This window comes from Epargyreus clarus, unplaced genomic scaffold, assembly GCF_041222505.1.
Source record: "Epargyreus clarus isolate Ecla_fem2 unplaced genomic scaffold, WU_Ecla_fem_2.2 ptg000036l, whole genome shotgun sequence".
NCBI lineage: Eukaryota > Metazoa > Arthropoda > Insecta > Lepidoptera > Hesperiidae > Epargyreus > Epargyreus clarus.
In genome coordinates, this window is record NW_027332241.1 from 3,769,507 (window position 1) to 3,787,869 (window position 18,363).

Genomic DNA, 18,363 nt, shown 5'->3' on the forward strand with positions numbered 1-18,363 from the left:
TATTTAGGCATAAGCCTGGAAATCCAGGGCAATCAGGACAGCCAAATAAAACAGAAACTCTTTTTTTAGTTTTTAAGTAACAAACTCTACATCTTTTTCTAAGAGTATTGCCATCTGCTCTCTTTGGCAAATTGGCGGGTAAATGGATTTTTCCCTCTGATGGAGGCCGAGAAAGTCTAGATCTATTTGGCATTGGCAATAATTGCTCAATTATATCTTTCCTAAATTTGTAAAATGTAGTTTTATTTCCATCATTTCTAGCGTTCAAAAGCAAAAAGCCATTCACAAGACATATTTCAATTATATGTATAATCACTTTTTTGTACCAGCGTAGGGTCTTATGCTCACAGCAGTAGTAACTGAGCATCTGGTCATGTCGGTCTATTGCCCGCATGTATTTATTATATTTTATTTGTACGGCTGGTTTGTATTTGATTGTGCGTACACGGCGACTAGTAGTCCCTTTATATTCACTGGTGTGTTCACTACTTATAAACAATATTTCTCGTTTATCATACCACTTGGTGACTACAATTTTTTCCCTGTTGTGCATTATACACGATTCTCCAGGTTTTAACTTAGCATTTTTTACCGCTTCTGGATTCCCAATACGGTTTGCTCGTAAAGTACCAGTAACATATGTATTTTTGCATAAAAGCTCCTCACTTAATCCCACGCTTGTATAATAATTGTCCAAATATAAGGAATGGCCTTTTTCAATGTACTTTTCCATAAGCAAATGAACCACTTTTTTATGTGATTTCTACCGCCAACTTGTAAATCTTGGGACCCTGCGTACACGTGAATTTTTAAAATAATTCCATTAGCATCGGCTAAAATATATAACTTAATCCCGTATTTATAGGCTTTTCCTTTAATATATTGACGGAAGAAAAGTCTCCCTTTCCACAAAATAAGAGACTCATCGATGGTTAGCTCTCTCAATGGATAATATACTGTGTTAACAGTGTCATTGAATAAATCTATTAAAGATTTAATTTTAAATATGCTATCTGTTCTTTCATCATTCTGAACATTTAAAGCTCTTAAAATTAAAAAAAACCTGTCCCTCGACATGAATAGACGTGGACTTAGGCAGAACAAATAATGAGTGGACCAATAGTCTATCATTCTATTTAGTTTTATTGTTCCCATCAGCAACAGTATGCCTATAAAACGTTTACATTCGTCAACACTTATATCAGTCCATTGTGTAAATCGAGCTCGTGAAGTAGTCGCTGCTGCTTTCAGTCTGTTGCCGCACTTATTAGTGCATTCTAATATTAAATTTATAAATTCGGCATTAAAAAATAAAAAGAAATAGTCCAAAGGATTTTGGACGTGGTCGCCATGTGGCGTCAAAATACCACTGGTTCCCGTAAAGGTAATATCAGGCATATTATTAGGATTACCCGGAAACCAGCCGGTAGTTTCTCCTTCCTCTACGTCCTGTGGATCTATCTGAGAATCGCCAATATTAATTATTTCATCATCCGGATTTGCACTACTCATTTCATCCAAAACGTCATCGTTGTTTCCAATCAAAATTCCGTACAAGTCTTCGTCACGAAATAAATCTAAGCCTGGCATATCATACAATGGCTCATTTTGTTCTGGAGACATGATTCTTCCTAACTCCATGGCTATAGGATCTTCGAGGGATGATGGTCCGCGCATCGACGAACTTTGGAGATCCATATTAAACGGGTTTAAAGGATCCATGGCGGATGATAATCCAGGTTCCGGAGAACTCGGAGAGGGGTATTCCATATTCGTTAGCCTGCAGAAAGAAATAGGTTGCAATTCATAATCTAATCTAAAGCAAGTAAAATGCACCACCAGTTCGATGATCCACCAGCCGCTAATGTCTGGAATCCGGTGTTATTTTACAATTAGCGTCTATTTTAATTTGTAAAAAGTTCATTAAAAGCAGAGTTACAGGGTACTTTATTTGACCAAAATTAAATATTAATATTAAATAATATTTGGCAGATACGAAATAATATTTTTTCCCGGTATACCGGTACGGTAACAACAATTAGGTATGTAACGAAAAAGCTTACTTGAAATTCACGGCAAGCTGAAATGCGTGTACACAGGCTGAATAACGACACACCGGCACGCTTCTTCACACTGGCAGATCCACTTCAAAACCACAATAGTCACAACGCAAAATCAGAGTCCAGTAACACAAGCCACAGTTGTCATGAATGAAAATCACACGAGTCCGGATAAACAAGCGAATGTCGGTAGAGTAAACAGCAAATACTCGTAGGTACAGTGCGCACGTCTGATTACTAAGGATAGCAAAACAGAAGTAACTTACAAAACGAAAGACAAAATTAAGATGCGTTCATCACTTTTGTTAGTTAAGTTGTATCCTTCCAAGCAAAAATAAACCATGTACACAAAGCGTATCGTATATTGTGCATTGTACTTCGTAGGGTTTCGTGACTAGCCATCCCTCACCGGCCGGGATCGTCCATTGTTTAAAGCAGGTAGTGATCTTTTATCTTTTTCGAAAAAAAAACGATTTATGGCAAATGCGATTCTCTTTCGTAGCATCAAGACTCATATAAGCCATATTGACCCGAAAATTAAAACAGCGTGGTACTTTTCCATAACTTATGATCATAAATCCTGTTTATGGTTTAAGATATTTATTTTCCGAAAAGAGTACGACTCACTTACATAGGAAAATACATTTTGATTTTAAAATAATTATACATCAAGCATAGGAACATTATTAATAACGTTTAAGAATTGTAGGTAGGAGCGATTTAATACAATTTGTGGAATATTTCAACGTATGACATGTTTGTGTGAACTGTTTGTGGTTTAAAATAGTGCAGAATTTTAACAATTTATAAAAAAAATGCGATCCGTCTAGCTTTGCACGTTTCAATTTTCAAAAAGGTTGATTACCCCTATGACTCTTAAAATCGTATAATATCCAGAAACGAAGGCTACTAGCTTGATTCACGTGAAAAATTAATATAGTTTTGTTCTGGGTAGATCTCCCTAAAACTTAATTTGAAGGAGTTACCATCAATTTCAACATGACACGGTTCTCGTGCCTAACGCCACACGAAAGAAATTATCATGGCACGGTAGCCGTGCCATCCGCAACGAATCGGTTAGGGTACACGCCCACCCTGGATGCAGGGCCCTTCATATCGGGTTGTGTAATAAGCGTTTAAGTTGGAGGTTCTCGTTTAGGTATCCCTTATCACACCCTTTAAAGCAAATACCGACACACAGCCTCCGTTGCGAGCCCTTATATCAGTTGCTATGAGACTTAAAAAAAAACTTTTTTTAAGTCTGATAGCATAGACAAATCAACAACAAATCGATTAAAAAGTCGATTTGTTTCAGCTTTTTTATTAATTGCATATGAAAGTATATACCTGTGTTAAATACAGTACGGTGAGTACGGTAAATTTGCAATTATTCTGTCTGCATATCTATTCTGTTTCTCTGTTTGCTTAAGCTAATCTCCCAAACAATTGGATCGATTTTGATGGAACTTACAGTGGCAATTATTGCTGTTTAAGAATTAGGGTCCCGAGAAATAAATTAAAACCCATACATTTTTCCAAGTATTTACACTTAAATACTTAAATACCCGCGTGGCGGAGCGGTCACTATACCGGTCAGACGCGCAAAGGGTCCCGGGTTCGATCCCCGGCCAGACAGATATCTAAATGATGAATTTAGATATCTGTATCTGGGTCTGGGTGTTTGTGTATTTGTCTATGTGTGTGTCCATTGCACCCACGATACGGGGAATCCTAGTGTGGGGCTGTGAGTGTAGAAAGCGTTTATTTATACGAGTAAAACCGCAGGGCACAGTTTGTAGTTAATATCAAGCGTGGAATCATGTTACGTAATCTAAAATTCCCGCCCTTGTTAAAGGGCTTCACGACCCCTACAGGTATTTCAGAACTTCACAGTGGAGCTCGGATAGAAACCACACAAGTTCAGGTTAATTAGTAGAGCAGAGGCTCTCAAAGTTGTCTTATTAAGTTGACAATTTATTGCTTTGTTGTGCCAATATTTTTTTACTTATATATGCATTTTTGAAGGTGGTAGAACCCTTTGTGGTTCGACTCCGGCGGCACCACCGCCACACCTATTTCTACCTAATAACTGCAGTGTTAGGTGCTGCTGTGTTCCGGTTTGAAGGGTGTGGTAAGGGAGAAAGACTTTTCCGAGGCATTCCAGCTTAGTCCTCAGGGGTAGCGGCGCATCTGTGGCCGACCTCAGGTAGGAATATCTAATCCTATCTGGGGTTTATTACAGATGTCCATGGGCGGCAGTAGCCACTTACCATCAGGTGGACTGCATGCTCGTCTGTTACTCTTATATTATAAAAAAAAAAACTTCATTATTCCAATTTTACGTAATTTAATATACCTTGTCATTACAGTTTTGCTGGTGATAGTGTAGTGTTTAGAAACTTGACCTCCCAATCAGGAGGTCCGCGGTTCGAGTACCGGGCGTGGACTTTTGATTTTTCCAAATTATGTGCGTATTAGAAATAAATTCCTCACTGGCTTAAATGGTGAAGGAAAATATCGTGGGGAAACCTGCACGCCTATGTTCTGAAAGAAAAGTTCTCAAAGGAGGTGGGTAAGTGCTGGACTAGGGCCAAAACCCCTCTCACTTTATGAGGAGACCCGTGCCCAGCTGTGGGACAGGGTTGATTACGTCAATATCAGTCTTACTGTTTCCAAGTTATCCCATTTTTCTCATAAACTTTAACCATTTACTTTGAGAAACACTGGACTAGAGCACTAGAAGTCTAGAATGTGTGTTGTGGAATTAATTAGGCACGCCTTGTGTTCTGAACTAGGGTTTGCACTTTACAGAAGTGTTTTAGAACTTTTTGTTGGTTAATTAAAGCGGCATGTGTATTTTATAGGAAAGTAGCACTGCTCTGTTCTAATTAGAAGAACTTGTTGTTTTAATTAAAAACAATAAGTTAGGAGTTAGAAACTTGTTAGAGAATTGGCCAAGTGCAAGTCGAACTAGCATCGGGTTCCGTACGACCAAGCAGTGATAGCCTAGTGGTTAAGAAACTCACCCTCTCGATCGAGAGGTCCGAGGCTCAAATCCCAGACACGCACCTCTGATTTTTCAAAGTCATGTGCGTATAGAAATTAATTATCACTTGCTAAACGGTGAAGGAAAACATCGTGAGGAAACCTGCATACCTGAGAGATTTATAAAAAAAATCTTGAAGGTATGTGAAGTCTATCAATATGCACTTGGCCAGCGTGGTGGACTATGGCCTAATCCTTCTCATTATGAGACCCGTGCCCAGCAATGGGGCAGTAAAGGGTTGTTGTTGATGATGATGATGATACCTATGTACATACGATAGTAACCATACCATCAAATGAATTGCATGCTCGTTTGCTTCAATGTCATAAATTTATATCATGAAAAAAGATGGATGATAGTATGACGTCATAACTGTGACGTAAGTCATATTGGATTTTCTAAATATATACGTCTATTCGCGCCTGGGTGAATATGAGGGGTCCTTTGCTATTTCACCTGTAAAAGATATTTTAAATTAACCTTTAAAACAGAGGTCAGATTCGTTGAGGATTCCGAGTTCGATTCTTGACCAAACATTTAAAGGTTATGGGTCTGGGTGTTATGGGTCTGGGTGTTTGTGTTTATACACTCACGACATAGTACTAGCAAACTAGCATACTGTCCATCTGATGGTACGTCGGTACTGCCGTCTATAGACATCTGTAATCAACCCCAGATGAGATTAGGTACTTACCTAAGATCGGTCACAGATGCGCTGTTACCCGTGAGGACTAAGCTGGAACGCCTCGGAAAGTATGTCTCCCTTACCACACCCTTCAAACCAGAACACAGCTGCGCTTAACACTGCTGTTATTAGATATAAATTATACAAGTTTCTATAACCATAAGATAGGAAAAATGCGTAGTAAGAGGTTCCGTTTTTACGATTTGCGAACGGAACCCTAAAAACAAATAACACCAACAACCACGTAATAGGGATTTATTTATGCTTTCTGAAAATAAATCTCAGGGCGAGAAATGAAAAGGGAGTTATAACGTAAATCATTTTTACGGCGAAAACGGTTTTAACGAGGTCGCCGCCTCAAGTTTCGCAATTATATTTTTCTTTCTTTTTATATAAGGACGCTTGTTACGTCTGAGTTTTCTTGGAGAAAATAAGGTTTATGATAGAGAGTATAAAGTTTCGTGATTAGAATTCTGTTCTAAGGCGTTTTAACTTTTTTTTTTTCTTTTCGAGGGGGAAACCTTCAAAAGGTACCCGGTGCCGTGGGAGCGACACAGGGTTATGTGGGACTTTTACCGCATAAAACCCCCCCCGGTGGCCGTCCTCGGCGCTGCGTAGAGGACTCCGGGATCTCCAAAGGAACGCGACCGGAGTCCTCTCAGCGCACTGCCCCGTCGGGCTCCGCCCAGGTGACTTTGTGTCACCACACCGTCTGGTGTATACGACGGAATGCGACCACACATACCGTCGTCCTTCCCGGGGTCGCTAGCCGGGCGGTTTGAGCTCCCACTTTTGCCGCCCGTAACCCCGAAAGCCCCTTTTAGTCGCCTCTTACGACAGGCAGGGGATACCGTAGCCCTATTCTGGTCCCGGAACTACAGGGACAAAGGCGTTTTAACTACGCTTTTATTAGCTTGACCTGTATGTAGGTATGTATGTATGTAACGGAATCTTTGAACTCGATTTTTACTCACTTTGAACGATCAGTTTAATTCAAAATTTTGAACAATTATCCAGAACTTATGACAATAAACGATTTTAATAGTTTTGTCCCATTGTCCTTATCAGGGTCATTAGGTTTAATGATTTTTGAAGCGGTGTTCGAGGTAGGTGGTGCCGCAGCTATGTTATGAAGTATACATTTGATTTGGTTGACAATGTATGATTTGTTTAGTGACGTCATTCTAGATCCAATATGGCGGACGTCCCAACATGGTGTACTCCGTGATATGGGTATCAAATAAAAGGGTTTTCTGAGCAGAGTACGTAAAACTAAATCTAAATAAATATAACTCAAAGGTGACTGACTGACATAGTGATCTATCAACGCACAGCCCAAACCACTGGACGGATCGGGCTGAAATTTGGCATGCAGGTAGATGTTATGACGTAGGCATCCGCTAAGAAAGGATCTTGATCAATTCTACCCCCAAGGGGATAAAATAGGGGATGAAAATATTACTTCTCGTGTCGTTATAATGTTTGCTTTTTAAAAAAAAAAAATAGAATTTTATAATATTTAAGTAGCATACGAATAGCACTCCTCTTGAAGGTGGTCACAGTCACACATGGATAACTGTAACCAACGAGATATAGAGCAGGGATTCAACCCGAAGCCGAACACAGATGCGATGCCACTCCTGAGGACTAAAATGGCCACCTCATAGATATGTAGTATGTTTTGAAGGTGGTAGAACCCTTTGTGGTTCGACTCCGGCGGCACCACCGCCACACCTATTTCTACCTAATAACAGCAGTGTTAGGCGCTGCTGTGTTCCGGTTTGAAGGGTGTGGTAAGGGAGACAGACTTTTCCGAGGCGTTCCAGCTTAGTCCTCAGGGGTAGCGGCGCATCTGTGGCTGACCTTAGGTAGGAATATCTAATCTTATCTGGGGTTGATTACAGATGTCCATGGGCGGCAGTAGCCACTTACCATCAGGTGGACTGCAAGCTCGTCTGCTACTCCAATATTATAAAAAAAAAAATAAAAAAAAAAATGTACGCCAAACGGCTCCTGATTTTTCGGCTAGTGATGGTACTAAATTCAAATCTCATTTATTCAAAATCGATTCAATTTTTTAACTCTTTAACTCTAACGCTTTGGAAGGTTTTTCGCTACGGTTTCGTCGCAGTTACCTATACATTAGACAGTACACTAGCTGACTGGGCAAACTTTGTACCGCCTCAAAATCTATTTATCAAATATATTTCATATACAATATGGCCTATGTTACTCGTAGATAATGTAGCATTCGAATGTTGAAAGAATTTTTAAAATCTGTCCAGTAGTTTTTGAGCCTATTCAGTACAACCAAACAAACAAACTTTTCCTCTTTATAATATTAGTGTAGATAAATCTATTTTAACAACTTACCACCCTTCAAACCGTCAAGACAACATCGGCTTATGAAATACGATGTTTGCTTATAGATAAGTCGTTGCTGCAAATATTTATCAGCACATGTTGCGTCAGGGAATGTACGCAGTACGTAGTACGGATGTTGACAGTTTAACCACAAATAAAAACTAACAGAAGTTAATCTTCTTATAAAGCGGGCTCGAGCAACGCACACATAGACACCGCTCACCGACACGTTATCTCGGTGGGACTCTGTTTTTATTTTGTGGTTTAACTTCATGCTGTTGGGCAAATAACTCAGATCAAAAATAATAGACACAGACAAACAGATCCTTTATTGGTAAGGGAGACATACTTTTTCGAGGCATTCCAGCATATACCTCAGGTGCAGCGGCGCATCTGTGGCTGACCTCACGTAGGAATCTAATCGTATCTGAGGTTGAATACAGATGTCCATGGGCGGCAGTGGCCACATACCATCAGGTGGACTGCGTGCTCGTCTGCTACTCCTATATTATATAAAAAAAAATTAAAAATGATGGCTTATAAAAGTGATATTAGTATTAGTTACTCTGAGTTCTTTTAACTGTTTTTTTTTGCAAATATATTCAAGGTATAAACACGCGAAGTTTTCATATTTATATGTATAGACTAGCTGACCCAGCAAACGTTGTGTTGCCATATAAATAAAAAAATGTTAAGGGTGAACAACCCTTATCACTTAGGGGTATGAAAAATAGATAGTAGCCAATTCTTAGATCTACTGAATATGCATATAAAATTTGGTGAAAATCGGTAAAATGGTTTCGGAGGAGTACGGTAACTAACATTGTGACACAAGAATTTTATAAATAAGAGATTACATTCATTACATTATTAATGCAAATCATGCTTATCGTGTTACAAAAAATATACCTGGGATGAGTCGCTATTAATCTTACGATAATAAAATAAGCTAGGAAGTAAAAATTAAAACGTCATCGTGTGTCGTTAAATTTGCAAATTAATTTTACATAACATTAAAAAAATATAGCAAACATTTAAGAAATCGACCACGAGGTGCTTCAGTCATATAAATGCAAACTGCGTCAGTACAACATATGCGTATCGTAGTCTTCTTCTTTTTGGTCTGAGGAAGTGCGTTCCATATTCTTGAAAATCTAATATTACTTATTGTTGGAAAATATCTAGCGTTATACAAAATGCGTTATAATTTATTACATAATTACAACATATTATACATTTTTGCTTTGACTATTTTAAAGAGGTAGATCCCTTTGTTATTCTATTCCAGGGGTACCTCCGCCACATATGTCTGCGTCTTATAATAGCAGTGTTAAGCGATGGCGTGTTCTTGTTTGAAGTGTGTGGTAAGGGAGATATACTTATCCGAGGCGTTCTTATTTAGTCCGCAGGGGTAGCACTAGCATCGTATCTGTAGCCAACCTTAGATGGGAATGTCTTACCTGGGGTTGATTACAGATGTCCATGGGCGGCAGTAGCTTACCATCAGGTGGACTATACTTATTAGCTTCTTCTATACAATTACACTAGCATTCCTGCGCACACTCAGATTGGAATGTCATTACTGGGGTTGATTATAGGTGTCCTTGGGGGGGGCAGCAGTTGCTTACCATCAGGTGGACTGCACACTCGCTTACTAGGTATAGTCCGCGCCAACCTGCATGTCCGCTCTGAAGTTGTTGCGAGCAGGTGTAGTCATACAATTTGCCATGGCGACGCGATTCATTTCTATATTCAGAGCGGACTAGCAGTTTTACGCGGACTATCTTATATATAAAATTCTCGTGTCACAATGTTAGTTATCGTACTCCTCCGAAACAGCTCTACCGATTTTCACCAAATTTTATATGCATATTCAGTAGGTCTGAGTATCGGCTACTATCTATTTTTCATACCCCTAAGTGATAAGGGTCGTTCACCCTTAAGATTCTTTTATTTATATGACAGCACAATGTTTGCAGAGTCAGGTAGTACTTGTATACAATTTTACTAGCGTTCCGGGAAATTGGCAGCTTGCATGCATACGCATGTAAATCACCCGTATAACGATAAAACATCGGAATCCGAAATATGTGGCGGATTAAATCGTTTAACACACAAACGTCAAGGTCGTGATTATAATGTTTTTACACGCTTTTTATTAGCTTCACCTGTATGTTTGTATGTTTGTTTGTATGTTTGTAACCGACTTCTTTGTTTGATTTGTAACGTCAAGGCGTAAGTGAAGCGTGATCGTGATGATCGTTTGATATTCGAATTTATTTATAATCTTAACTGTACCCACCATGAGTTTTTACGTTTTGACAATATTTGTTTGTTGACTGTTTTGGTATTTGTTTACTTATTTGCCCATACAAATTCCAATCAGCGCCCCTAGCGTATTGTATCAGAACTATAGTGACGGTAACGTAACATTAAATGTCTAAATTGACAAAATTACGCTTTATGTTTTGTCTCTCTTTTTTTGCGGACATGTGAGGCAGACAAAAAGACTTGAGCACTTACTTATTGTTACGTTTACTCAGTCTACTAAGCAAACGGAACAGAATAATGTATTGTAAACGTAACGTAAAATTGTGGAATGTTTTGAAAACTCATGGTAAGGGTACTGTATACATGTTTGTATCAATTTGTACGTATACATACTGGGTTCATATTCTTACTCTTTAAGGGTTTTCTTTCTTTCTTTGTTGAGATTGAATACATTTCTATTGGCGCAGTGACCACTTAAGATGGGCTGCATATCTGCGTATCTTCAGTTTTTTATCAGAGAAAAATACTAGGTCATAATATTAGGTAATATTTCTTCTGAAGACTCAATTTTATTGCACAGTAACAAATGTTTCATTGTTTAAAATTGAATTGATAATAAATATTTACATTGATTGAATGGCAATTATGTACTATAATATTATGTAAATCTGTAGCCACAACCACAAAATATAATAATAACTGTTATAGGTAGGTAGGTGGGTTAGAAGGAAAATAGGTACATATCACTATATTCGTACATAGGTTTTTGTTTTATAATATAGGAGTAGCAGACGAACATGCAGTCCACCTGATGGTAAGTGACTATTCCCGTCCATGGACATCTGTAATCAAATCTAGATAGGATTAGGTTCTTACCTGAGATCGGCCACAGATGCGCCGCTACTTACTAAGTAGGAACACCTCGGAAAAGTATGTTACCCTTACCACACCCTTCAAACCAGAACAAAGCAGCGCTTAACGCTGCTAATATTAGGCAGAAATATGTGTGAGCGGTAGTGCCGCTGGAATCGAACCTCAAATAGTTCTACCTCGTTCAAAAGTACATTATGATCCTAGCTAATCCTAATCCTAAGTACCTAATATTGTAAATGCTTAAACCGAATTTACGTTAAAAAAATGACGTTACACTTTCGCGCCTTAACTACGTAACTTTGTCATGTAATTTGTCACGATTGTCATGAAATTATGTACACACGTTGTCAGGGGTCCAGAACAAGACATAGGGTAACGTACCGTTCTGTACGCGTAGTATGAGTTTTTATGTTTTGACAAATATGAGTGTTTTGGTATTTATTTACGCATTTGCCCATACATTTCCAATCAGCGCCCCTAGCGGATTGTATCAGAACTAATTGTAAATATATGGGAAATACGTAAACAAAAACAAAAACAGTATTTTTTGTCAAACGTGAAAAATCATACTAAGGGTAGGTACTGTACGGTAATTATTTTATCGTCACCCAAGTACCGAAGGTAATGTTTTTGAAACATATGTAATATGTATGTAGGTAGGTATGTCTCATATTTTGGAACGTCCTGCAGCCCAAACGGCTAACCGGATTTTACCATATGAGGTGTCGTTGGAGTCGTCTAAATTTTGGGAGTGACAGAGGATGTATTTCTAAACAGCTAAGGTTTTTTACCACGCTTTTATTAGCTTGACCTGTATGTATGTAACTCAATCTTTGAACTCAATTTTTACCCACTTTGAAAGGTCCGTTAATTTAAATGTTTTGAACATTTATCAAGAACCGACGACAATACACGATTTTAATAATTCAATCCCATTCTCCTCATCAGGATCATCAGAAATCAGGATTAACGATTTTCCTTGTGCGATTTTAGCGTGGGTTTTAGTTTTTAAACTATATTAATTAAAACAATTAATTGATTTTTTTTTGTTATTTTCAGGTGGTAGAATGCAAAGAGAAGCGCACAGGGATGAAAAGGGCGTTGAAGGTTCTACACGACAGTGCGAAGGCGAGGCGAGAAGTCGAACTTCACTGGAGAGCGAGTGGCTGCATTCATATTGTTGAAGTAACTACATTTTATCTTTATAGCTTTTATTTTTTTTTATAATATAGGAGTAGCAGACGAGCATGCAGTGCACATGACGGTAAGCGGTTACTGCCGCCCATGGACATCTGAAATCAATCGTAATCAACCTCAGATAAGATTAGATTCCAGGCCGACCTCAGGGCCACAGATGCGTCGCTACCACTGAAGAATAAGTTAGAACACTTTGAATAAGTATGTTTCCCTTACCACACCTTTTAAACCGGAATACATCAGCGCTGAACACTTGTTATTAGTTAGAAATAGGTGTGGCGGTTCGACCACCTTCATACCCATAGATTTATCACCTACTCTGAATATATAAGATTATATATCCATACTTCTCGTCATAACAAGAAAATGTATGTATACCAAGAAAAGCAGTAAAACCGGTCCATTTTTGTACCAGGATGCGGATTTACCGAGAATATGTAACATCTCGCCCTGACGTCATCTCTTTATCGCTTTATAACGAGATTTCTGAAGAAGGTAGTGTTTACAAACAATGAGTATGTTGCGCTGTGTTTACGTTAGAAGTCATGCCAAATAAAGGTGTGATAAAGTTCTCTAATTCTTTTTTTATAATATGGAAGTAGCAGACGAGCATGCAGTCCACATGATGGTAAGTGGTTACTGCCGCCCCTGTAATCAACCCCAGATAGGATTAGATATTCCTACCTGAGGTCGGCCACAGATGCGCCGCTACCCCTGAGGACTAAGCTGGAACGCCTCGGAAAAGTCTGTCTCGCTTACCACACGCCTAACACTGCTGTTTTTAGGTAGAAATAGGTGTGGCGGTGGGGCCGCCGGAGTCGAACCACAAAGGGTTCTTTCTACTACCTTCTAAATCTTTAAAAAAAGTTTACAAAGGTATATGTGAAGTCTACCAAATTGCACTTGGTCAGCGCGGTGGACTATGGCCTAATCCTGCTCATTCTGAGAGGAGACCCGTGCCCAGCAGTGGGATAGTAACGGGCTGATGATGATAGGTCTCTGCAGCACTGCAAGCTTGGAGCCACGACCAGCTGGTCGTGATGACAATTATGATGACAATTGCTCAGTCTGTGGACAAATTTTTGTCCTGTTTGAATTTTACTGGCTACCTTTATTTCTAGGAAAAATATTGGGGTGTCGTGCAAAAAAAAATCATGTAATCTACATAAAATTTATAATTTTAAAGGCGGGTGAAACCGCGGGACACAGCTCGTAAATGATAAGATGAGATATGTATCCATATGTTTACAAATAAGGACGTAATATTGCGCAAGTCTAACGACGTCATACTATACGTCAGTCGTTAATATAAATCAGGATAGAACCTTGAAATATACGTACCTACTTCGACACTTGAATGTGGCACCACCGCCAAACCTATTTCTGTTTAATAACAGCAGTGTTAAGCGCTGCTGTGTTCCGTTTTGAAGGGTGTGGTAAGAGAGACATACTTTTCCGAGGCATTCCAGCTTAGTCCTCAAGGGTAGCAGCGCATGTGTCCGACCTCAGGTAGGAATATCTAATCTTATCTGGGATTGATTACAGATGTTCATGTGCGGCAGTAGTCACTTACCATCAGGTGGACTGCATGCCCGTCTGCTACTCCTTTATTATAAAAAAAAATAGTTAGTATTATAAAGCTGAATTGATTGTTTTAATGCGCTAAATTCTATGTGTATTAGTCGGATTTATAAAAAGTCTGTCATTCAATTTGATCTCTCGAAAGCATAAGGCTTTTTATATAGATAGGTCAATAAAATGATCGTTAATGATAATGATATAATCTGTGTACTGTGGGTGTTCGTACATCACGTTATGAAACATTTAAACACAGGCGAACACCGGGAGGAAACCTGCATATCTGAGAGATTTATAAAAAAAAAAATGTCAAAGATATGTGAAGTTCACGAATACGCACTTGTCCAGCGCGGTGGACTATGGCCTAATCCTTCTCATTATGAGAGGAGACCCGTGCCCAGCAGTGGGACAGTAATGGGTTAATGATGATTTTATGATTATACCTTGAAATGTAATTATCATTTTAAGTATCAGTAATAAAGTAGGAAAATATTAATAAGATGTCCGTGACTAAGAAAAGAGAAAGGCCATTGGAAGAAAATTACAATATATGACGTTCAATGCCGTTAAGATTAAACTCTGGGTTATTTGTGCTGACGTCACGCACTATAAATGAATCAAGGAAATATTTATTATCTTTATTGTAGAACGAACGAAAAAAAATATAATATACTATCTTAATCATATTTTGGAGGAAAAAAATAAAAAAGTGTTATCGCATCGTGGTTGACTGCGAATATCGGATAAACAGGAAAACATAAACGTTATTCATTATCTTAATTTTTATTACGTAATATACAGAATAGTTATTTATAATATAGTTATTGATAAATAAATAAAATGAATAAATAAATAATATAGTTATCAGGAACAAAAAATACATACATGAGGGGTAACACCTACCTAATTACTCTGTGATTTTGTTTTCCCTTTTATTTTTGTATTTTTAACATACCAACTCTTACGTAGTTTTTAGTTTTGTAGTATTGACAAAACTGAAGGAGTTTGTCAGTCCGTTTTAAAAGATGTACGTTGTGTTCTGCGTAAGCTGTTGGAAATAAAATAAGAATTCGTTAATATTATTAGTCCTGTCATTTCTACGATCCCACATACATATCTTATATATGAAATTCTCGTGTCACAGTGTTAGTTATCGTACTCCTCCGAAACGGCTTCACCGATTTTCACCAAATTTTATATGCATATTCAGTAGGTCTGAGAATCGGCTTCTATCTATTTTTCATGCCCCTAAGTGACAAGGGTTGTTCACTCTTAACATTTTTTTATTTATATGGCAACACAACGTTACCCGGGTCAGCTAGTAATATATATAAAAAGAAAATGCGAAAACATATACAAATTAAATAACATAAAGCCACTATAAGGAAAGTCTCTGTTTACATATAGATTAGGCGTAGTGTATGCACTGTTATAAATTTTAACCTCACGCTAAGTGTCAGGGTTAAATTTTAAAGTTTATTAGCAATAAATTATCACTTTATAACGTTGAAGGAAAACACCATGAGGAAACTTACGTGTACGTTTGGTTTCTTAGTAATATTTTCACATATATGTGAGGTTTGTAAGCCTTGCGAATTTTAAGTGACACTAATTAATTCTGTTTAAAAGAATAAATGAGACAAATACAAATATAGCAGTTAAGTCGTGGAGAACTTTTTAGTATTGTTGTAATTATTATTATGTTCATTGATAAGGGGAAGTAGCCTAGTGGTATGAATATAGGTTCCGTGCTCGAGTAGGTCTACAGTTCAAATCCCGGTCATGTTCGTAACTTAAATCTATGTGAATATAGGAAGTGTGAAATTAAGAAGCACGTTTTTAACGGGGAAAGGGAATATCGCTAGAAATCTCTACACCTGAGAGTTTTCCAAAAAAGTTCTTAAGACTGTATTTGGCTAACATGATATGGTATGGTATTTCGTCGAGACCGCGGGACGTGCTACTAGCGTACCCATGGTCCCGACTAAAAGCGTCCAGAGGAACACCATAAAGTTTTAGCTCGTAGAAATCCGACATATCCTTTCCGATGCCCCTGCAGCTGAGAGAAACCCATGTAGGGTTTCTCCATAAAAAAAATGGTTTGGTATATTGCTCTTCTGCGAGGAGTCCAACAGTAAGGAACAACAATAATGTGTTCACAATGTAAATGATATTCATTAATTTGAACTCATTTGAGAGTGCTTTGTTGACACTTCCTATACTCATAGTCCCATACTAAAATATATATATTTCATCAATATCGTGGAAATAAGTAGAGATGATTAAATGAACACCCTTTTTTTTTTGTTGACGATGGGGAAACCTTCAAAAGGTACCCGACGCCATGGGAGTGACGCCGGGTTATGTGGGATTTTTACCGCACTAAAACCCCCCGGTGGCCGTCCTCAGCGTTTGGTGGAGAACTCCGGGATCTCCAACGGAACACAACCGGAGTCCTCCTAACGCGATGCCCTTCGATCGGACTCTGCCCTGGGGGAGCAATTTACGCTCCTCTCACATCCCCTGGTGATTACAGCGATATGCGACCACACAAACCGCTGTCCTTCCCGGGGTCGCTTGCTGGACGGTTTGAGCTCCCATTCTTGCCGCCCGCAACCCCGAAAGCCCTTTTTAGTCGCCTCTTACGACAGGCAGGGAATACCGTAGCCCTATTCTGGTCCCGGTACTACAGGGACGATTAAATGAACACCCAGACTCAAAATAAAAAGTCCAGATGTCTGCCTAGCCGGGGTCGAACCCAAAACCCACAGACTACAACCTAGAGCTACCTATCCTATCGTATGTGCCGGTAGTATAACGCTTCACCGTCCCGATCATAAAACATGTTCATTAAAATGTAGTAAAATACAGTTTTCAAATCCTGACGTAATCTAGGGCTGCTAAACTTGAACCGTACCCACGTTGACGTCAGAAACAAATGAATGCATTTAATGAGCTTCGACGTTTCTATGAACAAATTATGAAGTAGGAAACAAATGGGTGATTGTGTGGGATTAGGTTGTGAGACGAAGGCCTTGTGAAACTAAGGAATTACTTAAGTTTAGTATTGATAATGATGTTTTATGTTTTACAATCTCTAGCGTGGTCTGACTTCACGCTATTGAAGCAACGTAATATTATATCAGAAAAAGTTGAAATTTTGAATAAATTATATATAGGACCGAGGAAGGTAGAGTGCTATTTAGGGTGGCTGACTTAGGTTTAGCAAAAAAATAATTTGGGTTCTATTTTTTTTTTTTTTATTAAATCAAATTCAAATGTTGTTTATTCAAAATTGATTCATATTGTTTTTCTTTCAAACATCAACAAACTACTACCGCTTTGGAAAGTGGTGCGCAATTTAAAATCTTTTAAAAGTATGTATGTTATGAGATGAATTGCCTAATAGTCTGTTTGTACGGGATGATGTGTTCGCCCAGCGAAAAAATCCCACTTTAAATTAAAAATAAATAAATAGAGGTCAGAGGTTCAAATTCTTGGCACGCATATCTTTTACTCACTTACTCACTCTCTTATTTTTCACAATTATGTGCGTATTACCAATTAATTATCACTTGATGTAATATTTAAGAAACCTGTAAATTGTTTAAAAAACGAAGGAGAGGACACCCGTGTCCGGCTATGGGACAGTAATAGATCGATGATATTATTATACAAGGATGTCTCCCAAAATCGAGGAAGCTTGAACCATACTACACGCTACTAAAAAGCTAATTATGTACTGTTTTTTATTACTTATGGATGCGTAAAACCTTTTTATAATAAACCGAATGCAATGCGGTAGACATTTTTTGCGCGTCTCATTAATATAATACTGGTACTCATCTGTGGTGCGCATTAATTAGTTTTACAACTTATGACGTAACCACGTCCGATTGTACTGGTGTAGGTAGTGTGATATAGATATAATCTCAGACTGAACTTTGTACGATCTATAAGTGGGCAATTCCAAAGGTTTACGGGATATGACGTCACTTTTCTAATGGTTCAAAACACTTTGAAACTAATCATCCTTGTGACTTAATCAGGCTTTGAAGTTTGTACAATTAGTACGGTAATTCTCAACCCATTATTGTATCCACTACTGGGCATGGGTCTCCTCACATATTGAGAAAGTTAAGGTCAAATACACCTCGTTGTCCATATGCAGATTGGTAGACTTCACACAGTTTTTACGATGCTCTCGGGTATGTACATTTTCTGTCCATATTGTCCTTCAACGCTTCACTTATTCAAAAGTGATAATTAACATTGAATAATTACAGATG

General features: G+C 38.3%; 1 protein-coding gene across 1 annotated transcript in view; it reads left to right on the forward strand.

Moving 5' to 3' along the window:
* MAPk-Ak2 (MAP kinase-activated protein kinase 2) overlaps window positions 1–18,363 on the forward strand; it is a 42,875-nt gene that overhangs the window by 15,251 nt on the left and 9,261 nt on the right. The window contains exon 2 of the mRNA XM_073092474.1: window positions 12,359–12,484. Within this exon, the coding sequence (XP_072948575.1) occupies window positions 12,359–12,484 (126 nt within the window). The remainder of the gene's footprint in view (window positions 1–12,358; window positions 12,485–18,363) is intronic.